At 51.4% G+C, this 9,662-nt stretch overlaps 1 protein-coding gene across 1 annotated transcript; it reads right to left on the reverse strand.

Annotated features, from left to right (window-relative positions):
• Positions 1-3,531: 3,531 nt before the first annotated feature.
• On the reverse strand, positions 3,532-9,375 carry RCHY1 (ring finger and CHY zinc finger domain containing 1). Its single transcript, XM_083833167.1, has 9 exons — positions 9,007-9,375; positions 8,815-8,934; positions 8,582-8,697; positions 8,416-8,494; positions 7,866-7,910; positions 7,707-7,765; positions 6,374-6,400; positions 5,995-6,115; positions 3,532-5,056 (listed from the first exon to the last, which is right to left on the reverse strand). The coding sequence occupies exons 1-9, from the start codon at positions 9,358-9,360 to the stop codon at positions 4,934-4,936; spliced, it is 1,044 nt and encodes a 347-aa protein (XP_083689293.1). The 5' UTR covers positions 9,361-9,375; the 3' UTR covers positions 3,532-4,933.
• Positions 9,376-9,662: the final 287 nt, after the last annotated feature.

Below are 9,662 nucleotides of genomic sequence, written 5' to 3' on the forward strand. Positions count from 1 at the left end.
CTGGACAGATAGACGCTCTGCTAGGGCTCGGTTATAAATAGAGCCCAGCCGAGGAAGACACCAGGAGCACTGCACTAATTGCGTTCATTCCAGCTGGGGAGGAAGGCAGAGGGCTTCGTGCAGGCAGGGCAGCGCCGCTGCCAGCAGCCAGCTCCGGGAGAAGCCCACAGCCCCATGCTCCTCTGCTTGTGGATCATCTCCCCCCCGGGTTTTGCATTCCTCAGCAAGCCTTGGCTTTATTAATAGCTCCTCTGACCTTGTTTGCATCCACAGCCTGCTGGAATGCAGAGCTTTTCCCACCAGGCAGCAACAATCCCATCCGCTCCTCATTTTGCTGTGCACCAGAGAGGGGACTTGGGCTCGGGTGGTGGGCAGCGGGTTTGGGCATTGCTGCTGGGGGGACTTCAACGCAAAGCCCTTGCCCACCTCCCTGCCCCTGCTTTCCTCAGTTTCCCCGGGAGGAAGGGATGGACCCAAGGCTGTGGGAACAAATCGGGCTTTGCACCACCATGTGTGCACAGGGCCTCAGCTCTCCTTGCCCCTCAAAAGAGGGCAGCATCCAGCACCTCCATGGGAGAGGGCAGCTCTCTCTGCAGCACCCGCCTTCCCATATGCGCTCCTTGCCCATCTTTATCCACCGCATTTATCTTCATCTCCAAGCCATTCATTTTCTGCTGTGCAGTGCATTTCGTGTCCCTGCAGGAGGGAACGAGGGCTCCGTGCCAAGCTCGATGCACAATGTGGGAGTCCAGCTCCTGTTATCGGGTTTCCCAGCTGCTGCCCCTTGCTCTGGCCAGCTCCGGTGGGGGATTTAGCTGGGCCTCCCCATCCGGCAGCAGCCGTGTGAGAAGATGGGCTTTCCCCCAGTTTTCAGCTTTCCACCTCACCGCCGCCACCTTGGCGCTGAGCTGCTGCAGGTGCGTTGCAGAAGCCTGCTGGAAAAAGCAGTGCCAATGTAACATATTTACAGCTCAGCCCGACTTAAAAAAGAGAGAAACCCCTCGCTAGAGCAGCAGCAAATACCAAGAGCAAGAGAGGAAAAGGTCAAAGTCGGCTGGAGCCCACCCCCTGTATCATTTTCGTTCTCAGCCTCATGCAAACGTACAGCTGGGGAGGGAGCTGCTCTTCCAGCGCTCAGCTGAACTAAGGGTTTTCTTTCAGCCCAGTCTTGTGACTGAAACCCGAATAGGAATATTTCCAGCTGCGACAAAATTAGCATAGCATTTAGCATAAAATCTGCCTGGTTGTGGACTTGACCAGCATGGTTTTAGATTTAGCAACACAGTCAAAGGCTATGTAGCTACTGAGCTTCCTGATGCTTGCTTCGCATCCGCGCTATGATACTCAGCTCATTTACCTCGTAATTTTTGCAGGGGAAAAAAAAAAAAAAAGAGAGACAAACAGGAAACAATTTGCTGGTAATGAGCACAGCGCTATGGAAATGATAGCTGGAAGACGCACGGAAATTCAGCCTTGACCTTTGCAAGCCACAAGCCCGCGTTTCCCCCACGCGGCGCTCCCCGGTAGCGGTGCACGCGGTGCAGTCTTTGGCCCCAGCCCACCAAGTCCTCCACCTTTTGTGCCCCCTTTCCTCTGCACCTCCTCCAGCCAGCAGCAGCCCTGGCATGCTGCAGCTCTTTAAATACACATTTCACTGAGTTAATGAAGAAGCTGCTGCATCTGTTTCTTCCTGGCAGTTGCTCGCAGGGTTAATTTTTTCTGTTCTTTGCTGTTGTTGCTTTGTTTTGAATTAAGGCTGGATTGATGCTTCTAGCCACCTCCAGCAGCTGCGGGGTGGAAGCATCCTTGCCCCCATGCTCGCGGGCACACGGGTGGAGGCAGCAGCCTCTGGTTTGTTCGGGCAAGCCCAGCCCTTGTGGTCTCCTTTCGCCACCCACCCACCCACCCACCCACCAGCACAAACCCTTCAAGACGTGTATGGGACAAGTTGCTGTGGCAGCCTGCCTTGGTGTTGGAGCCCACAAGGGCTGCACGTAGCTCCCCATTGAAATATCCCTTCGCTCCAGTCACTGGGTTTTGGCTAGCATGAGGAACTCATTCTTTATTCCTTTTCCGGCTATGACGCCTCCCCTGAGCACGCAAGCACTTCTCCACGCTCTCTCCTCTGTTCAGTTGCCACCCAAATCCCACCCCGTGCTACCAGGGTTCCTGACGGAAATGGTTTCTGTCCCAGCATTTGCCATCAGTAGGTTTCTCAAACACAAATGTGGTCAAGGGATTTTTTCCCTCCCCTTTCGGAGGAGAAAAACGATAACCGGTGAAATAATACGGAAAAACAGCGTTCCTCGGATTCACCTCATTCATCTGTCCTTTCCAAGCCAGGGCAGGGCACTTTCAGAATGGTAACTCAAGCTAAAACGCCTTGCAGAGATCTAAGAGCCATCCCCTGAACTTTTTCGCCCTTCCCGCACTGCTCCGCAGCAGCCGAAGCCACCGTGCCAGAGCCAGAGGGGAACGAAAACCATGGTCTCTGGGAAAGAGGACGGTCCTTACTGCCTGCTGGAGGTTATAGCAGGGGTGTCAGCGCTGTAGGAACGTCTCACCCAATGGGTCCGAGGCAGCAGGGACTCACAGCCTCAGGACCAAACCAGCCCCTGCCCTAAGACAGATGCTCCTTTGCTTCTGAAGCCAGCTCAGGCTGCCAGCCCCGCTCTCAGAGCAGCCCTCCCAGGGCTGAGCCAGTCCTTGCTGCCCAGAACAACCTCCAAAAAGCCCCTTCCTCTGCAAGCACCCCTCCAGCCCCCCCCCCGCACCCCAAGGTGCTCCAGCACACCGAGGAGAACCAAGCAAACACCTACAGCACTACCGACTCCTTCACAAAAGCCCAGGCTGGCCCTGAGGCTGTTGATGGGCTCAGGATGAGCTGCTGCAGCCCACCTGGCTCCCAGTGGCTCTCCACGAGCCCGCTGGGAAAGGCGGCCCCAGCCCGAAGCACCTCATCTGCTGCACAGGAGCCTTTGTCCAACAGCATCACTCGAACCCGAGCTTGGACAGGGGAGGGGATGGCCGGGACTGGGGCAGGAGAGCAAAGGCACCAGGCTCAGCCCCAAACAAACCCGGCTGCAGCAGGCGCTGCACTGGCGGTGCAGCTCGCCAGATGACACAAGTCGCTCCCGTTTCAATTTTAATTGGATCTCTCCCGAGCAGGGCACAGTTAATTTGCTGCTCGCCTGGCAGCAGCTGCTGCTTGTTTTGATGGAGTCACCATGACTCAGGAGGTGACTTGCTCCCTCCACATCTGCCCGCTGCGGCCTCCCGCGACGCCGGTGGGTGACTTCACTTATTTTCCCCCGGCAGGCTGCAGGCAGCGCCGCTCCGGAGATACAAAACACGCCTGCTTTCTGCAAACACCGTCCCGCAAGAGCGAGGCAGTTTTTCCCTGTGAAAAACTTTGTCGATGCAGAAGGGCCCCTGCTCCACTGCCCGACCACCCTCAGGTGAAGGGTGCTGGATCTTGGTTTACCTGGGAATTTCTAGAAAGCACGCATGTAAAAGGAGACCACAGCACATGGCATAATTTGTTTTAATAGACATTGTTTTACATTTATGGCACTGAGAAAAGTGCTTCAGAAAGAGATACTTAAGCAAGCTACAGTAAATGCTATCATCCGATTCCTAATATTTCAGACATAAAAGGGCACTGCCAGATCAAGTCTGCTGCTTTACAATAGAGCAAGTTAAAGACGAGTAGTTGTACCGTAAAGAGAAACTGTTGTCACTTTCCCCTGACATTTCATGCAACTGGGACACTGCACATTCTGAAATTCTCAGAAACGAGGAACTTTCTGTGATACTTAGTTCGCAAAACACTTTGGGCAGGATATCGCACAGAAGAGAAGGGGGGGAGGTTTTGTTTTTCAGAAGAAAGCATTTCTCCGTCGTACCTTCTCTGACCACAATGAAGATGCCACATAAAAAAAAATAGTAATAATAAATCACAGAAACCTGGTGCCTGTGCTACTCGAGTCCCTCTCTGAACTGCTGTTGCTTTAGCAAACACCCCAGGCTCAGACGGATTAGTCAGCCCAATATTAGTCTGACAAGACAATGGTATGTGCTCCATTTAATGTTACCTAACCAGCAAAACATCAAGCTACCTGCCTGCCTAAAGCCCTTCGTAAGAGAACAAAACAACTGAGGATCAAAAGCTGTGTGAATGCAACTGCGGCTGGCAAAGGAATCTGCATGAAGAGACACCAGGTGGGGTGGACCCTTGGGAGAGGGGCAGCCTTGCGTGATTTTTAGGCCATTCATCACATGTACCCACACAGACCAGCGTTGCTTTTAAAATGGAAGTTTGTACTGTGCATGTGTGCACGTCGACAAGTCAAAGTAAGGGATGCAATTTCTGCAAGCTTCCATCCGCTCGCACTGACGGCTCCAAAGCCCTAGAACAAACACGTCATTTCAAAGAACAAAATGTTCTCATGCAAAACTTTGCAGATGTCAGCATTATGTAAAAGGCCACTCTTCAAGCTCCCAATTTTCCCCACCAGCTGCAGCCAGAACAGCTATACCTCCACCCCACGTTACACTCACAACCTTCGGCTGCCCCAGAACATGCTCTGCTCTGACAGCTGCAGCTTACAGCAGTTTCCCATTTTGCACCTCACTAGTTATGCTGCCGAGCTGTCTCCTCCCTGGCAGGGTAAACCACTCTCTCCAGAGACTGATCCTTGCTGGTATCGCACCGCCTGATGGGGAGCTTCCCAACTGCGTGCTGCCCCAGGTACTAGGGAGGGGGACGCTGCTCGCAGAACTCCTTTGCACCAGCACAAAATCTTCACTGTCGGTGTGACAACTCTGAGTTAACTTTTACTGAAAATTTATTATTATTATTTTTTAATAGATAGCCTCTTCCACGGTAAGGTCTTCCATGTCCAGCCGTATGCAGCACGTATCTTAGTCACTGCTACTCCGCAGGCTGCTTGGATTTTCCATCTTGGGCAGTATTATACGATTCACAGTTTGTACACTTCATGCCTAGGAGATGGAACTGCACTGTAGAGCGGGCATTGCAATCATTACAAAGGATCTACGTATGTAGGAAAGAAGGAGAGAGAGAGAGGCTGTAGCATCAACAGGACACTCAACAACATAGTACAACTATGCTTTTAGCAACTACAGAACTGGCTCGCCATCAGGGCACAACGCCAAAAATATTTTCTTGTTAAAGGCAGCAGAAGAATATACAGGGCTGATTTAACTTTTCAGTTTGCAGCTACAGGGACAGACATGCCTTAGCTTCTCTTTATGTAGCAAAACACCAGAGAAAACCTCAAGTCAAAACGAGAGCAGATTAACAACAGCTACCAACATCAGCTAGTCTGCTATGTAAGACAAAGTGAATGCTCTTCTCAAAACAAGCAGTGAAGAGGTTTTCCATAACGCTCTGACTCAAAGAGTCAGTAAGATGTGCTGCCTAAACCAGAACAGACGCAAACAGACCATCAATGATCCGAGTGGTTTAATTCAGTCTTACTAGCAAGCAGCACCCAGTTTCACAGTTCTGAGGTAACAGAAAGGAAATAGAAGTTGATATTTGCCAGCCTTGCACAAATCGATAGCTGAGTATTTTTGCAGAAAAAAAAAACAAACATGGAACATGAAGCTCTAATATGAAAAAATGAAATATTTCTGCTTTTTGCTATAACAGCACCTAATGCTACAGAAGAAAGCAAGATATTTCCAAAGACCAAGCCATTTCTCCACTGTGTGATATTATGGAATCTTCTGTTTTTATTTTGTTGTTGGGTGTTGTTTTTTTGGTTTGTTTGTTTGTTTTGCTAGTGGCACGAAGGGTGCCTTTGTTTATAAATCCAGTAGATCACACCATAAGCTGACACATGACAGCTCTTTATCATTCCCTGAGTCAGGCTGGCTTCTGATCCAGGACAAGTTCCTACTGCCCTCTACCGCCAGTACGGGAGAGATGCAATCTGCCAAGAGCAGAGGCATGCACCGATCTCTTACCTCCACCATTATGTTCTGATACTCTGTGGGCATAGGAGTCTGTGCTACTTCATCATCCAGCTGCCGCCAGTACCTTCTCATATCTAAAGCTGAGTGCATGCACAAAGGACATCTGTAACCTCTGGCAAAGAAGGGAAAAAAGTCTAATTCTTGATGGAGAAGGGCCATGGAACAACAAAGGTCAAGTTTCTCATCATACAAGTCAGAGAGAAACACCGCAAACCGAAAGTTCTTGCAAACAGAGCTGGAAATTAAAAGCCCCCTTTCCCTTCAGGAGCTGCCCTGAAATTACTGGGTGCTGGCACCATGATCTCGGCCCCTTCAAGACATCTGCTTGGATTAAACCATACACAGACAAAAGAGGTTTATAAATACTTACTCCTTTAACATCTCCTCGTAACATGTTCTGAAAAGAAAAGAGAATGAGAGGTTTGGTAAGAAGAATGCAGCTACTGACCAGTAACACATCTGTGCTACTAACCCAACGCATTTGGACTGAACAAAGGGAAAAGGCACATAGCTATCCCCAGACCATAAGTTAAAAAACATCTAGAGTCCAAGTGAAAAGAAAGCTTCCCCACAAAACCATTTGGTACTTAGGCAAACAAGTACAGATAAAGCACACGTGACTCCATTCTAAGGTCTTCTAAAGTAATGTGAGCGAACAGATTCAGAAATATGTCAAGGGTTGCGTCATTCAGTTTTGCTAAAAAAACAGGCTTTGACATATCACAAGGTAAATTTAAGGTAGATGGGAGCTGAGGGAAGATTCAATCTGGAGAGGCCTCTGTCAAACAGGGAGGCCATTAACTTTGCACACAGAAAAATGTGGAAGGGAAAGTGACTTCTATCTCAAGGTTACAGTGGGAGCAGGATGGAAGGGAAACAGGTGGCCCTGCTGTAATCATCCTTCCAAAGACACCTAGTGCCACGCAACACTACACAGTAAAAGCCCGATAGAGTAGACAGGCTTTGTAGTGTAACAAAGTATTCCATTGCCTTGGAGGTGCCTAAGGAAACTCAGCAGAAGAAAAAAAAAAAAAAACAGAATGAATCCTCTACCACCACCAAGATTCAGTGGATTGTGGAAGGAAGACATCTTTTCTGAAGAAAGTACTTCCTGATAAAATACCACTCTACCACATGACTCCCTTCGAAACCAAGCATGCACATCAACAAGGCCTCTAGTGCTGCTGAACACAATCATAGTATAATTACGGTTGGAAAAGCCCTCCATGACTATCTGGTCCAACCACCCCCCTACCACCACTGTCACCCACTAAACCATGTCCCCAGGCACCACGTCCAACCTTTCCTTGAACACCCCCAGGGACGGTGACTCTACCACTTCCCTGGGCAACCCGTCCCAATGCCTGACTGCTCTTTCTGAGAAGAAATGTCTCCTCATTTCCAACCTAAACCTCCCCTGGCACAACTTGAGGCCACTCTCCCTAGTCCTATCACTAGTTATCTACAATAAAAGGCTGACCCCCAGCTCCCCACAACTTCCTTTCATTTGTAGAGAGCAAAAAGGTCTCCCCTGAGCCTCCACTTCTCCAGACTAAACAACCCCAGCTCCCTCAGCTGCTCCTCATAGGACTTGTGCTCCAGGTCCTTCACCAGCTTCATAGCCCTTCTCCGGGCACGCTGCAATAAGCGGTGCACACTAGGCAGCAGGTATTTCCAGTGCTCAAATATTTGCAATGCTTTACTTGTGCAGAAGATGACCACATGGCAGAACACGAGCTTCAACACGGGATGTGTGAATATCCTGTTTCAAGACAAGTATTAGACAAAAGAAAAAAAAAATATTAAATTCAAGGACAGCCAACAATACATCCAATTGCAAGAGTCAAAAAGAAGTAGCTCACCTCCAAACATATTGGACAATCCTGTCTGGAGACATTTTCGATGCACTTTGCAAAGACAAAGAAAAAGGTTAATCTACTATATGGTTATTTACATTTTTTTAAACACCAAAATTCCTAGAGACAGATAAGAAAGAATGTATGAAACATTGTTTTCATTTATGCTTGATGTTCTGAAGATTAACAGGTGGTTTAGCATAATAATAATAAAAAAACACAGCTTGGAAGTGTACATAGGGAAGTGGCTCCCAAAACTTGCCTAGCTCTCCCCGTGCTGCAGCAGGGACAGGAGCTCAGATTTAAACACCGTCAAGGTCTGCAATCAGCAGCAACTTCCAGAAGAAGGGTGGAAGGAGACCAAGGCATGTTTCCTATGTTTGTTTTCCTTCAGCTGTGGGCAAAGCCAGCCCAGAAGCGGTTTGTTTGGGATAGGTGCACTTAGAGAAAGACTTGAGCCCACTGCCTGTGTGCTGGGATCAAGCCAAGGCAGCCAGCTTTTGTTAGCAAAATCTCATTGTTTTTCAAAGGAAGGAATAAACCGTCGCGTTCTTACCTTGTGCTTTCCTCGAAGGCTCAAGCTTAGACATAAGTTGCATTTTGAGCAGTGGAAGAAATCCTCCTTCGGGCCAATCCTGAGGAGACGCGCACCAGGTCAGCAGCCGCCTCCCACCCCGACCCCAACCACCCCAAGGGGCGCGGCTCGGCCGGGGGTCGCGCACCTGCAGATGCCGCACTCGTCGCAGTGGTACTGCTTCTTGTCGCGGTCGAAGAGGTGGCACACGCCGCAGTAGTACTCGCCGAAGAGGCTCTGGCAGCCCTCGCAGCGCTGCTGGGCCTGCCGGGGACGCGACGCGGGGGGACCCGGGGGTGAGGCGCGCGGCCCAACATGGCGCCGCCGCCCCCCGCCCCCCACCATGTCGGCGCCCTGCCGCCCCCCCGCCCCGGCGCCCACCTTCTGGAGGAGGCGGCAGCGGCTGCACTGCACCTCGGCCACGCGGAATCGGTCGAGCCGGTGCTCCTCGGCGCCGTCGTGGCACAGGCGGCAGGGGTACAGCTTCCCGCAGCACGGCGCCTGCAACGAGCACGGCTCGGCTCAGCGCCCGGCCCGGCCCCGAGCCCCCCGCCCGCCCCGCCGCCGCCTCACCCGCAGCAGGCAGCCCCGCCGGTAGTGCTCGCAGCCGCCCTCCTGCTCCCCGCCCGCCGCCATAGCTCGGCTCGGCCCGGCCCGGCCCGGCACAACGCCCCGCCGCCGCGCCGCCCCTTCCGCTGAGGGAGGCCGGGCCGCCCGGCTGCCTCCTCCGGGAGCGTTGGGCGGGCGGCTCGGCCCGGGGAAGGCGTTCCGGGGGCGTTTCAGCTCGCAGAAGCCAGCTGGCGTCTTGTATTTCCCTTCTTTCCAGGGCCGTCTGACGCCACCCCGAAAGGCTGCTGACCGAGGAACTATCCGGAACAGCTCTCCTCCGCAAGGGAAGGGAAAATGAGGTGGGGGTGCCGGGGCCATACAGCCCACGGACCTCACGGGACCCCAACCAGCAGGGCTATTCAAGTCCGAGCTAGAGAGGTAAAAGGCAAACTGCAGAGGACCTGTCTGATGGATGCTGCTGAGGGCAATGAGGAACCTGTGCTTATAGAGATGGTTGCGAGAAAACTAGATCACAGCTGTTAATAAAAACTCCAAAAGTCCTGTTTTTCAACACAGGCAATGCCACCAATATAAACGAGCAGATATAACACCAAGTTTACATCCGGTGAAGACTAGGTGAGCACCTTTTACGTATGCAGTCACACACTCATACCAAGAAA

This window comes from Anser anser (assembly GCF_964211835.1).
Source record: "Anser anser genome assembly, chromosome: 4".
In the NCBI taxonomy this organism is placed as follows: Eukaryota; Metazoa; Chordata; class Aves; order Anseriformes; family Anatidae; genus Anser; species Anser anser.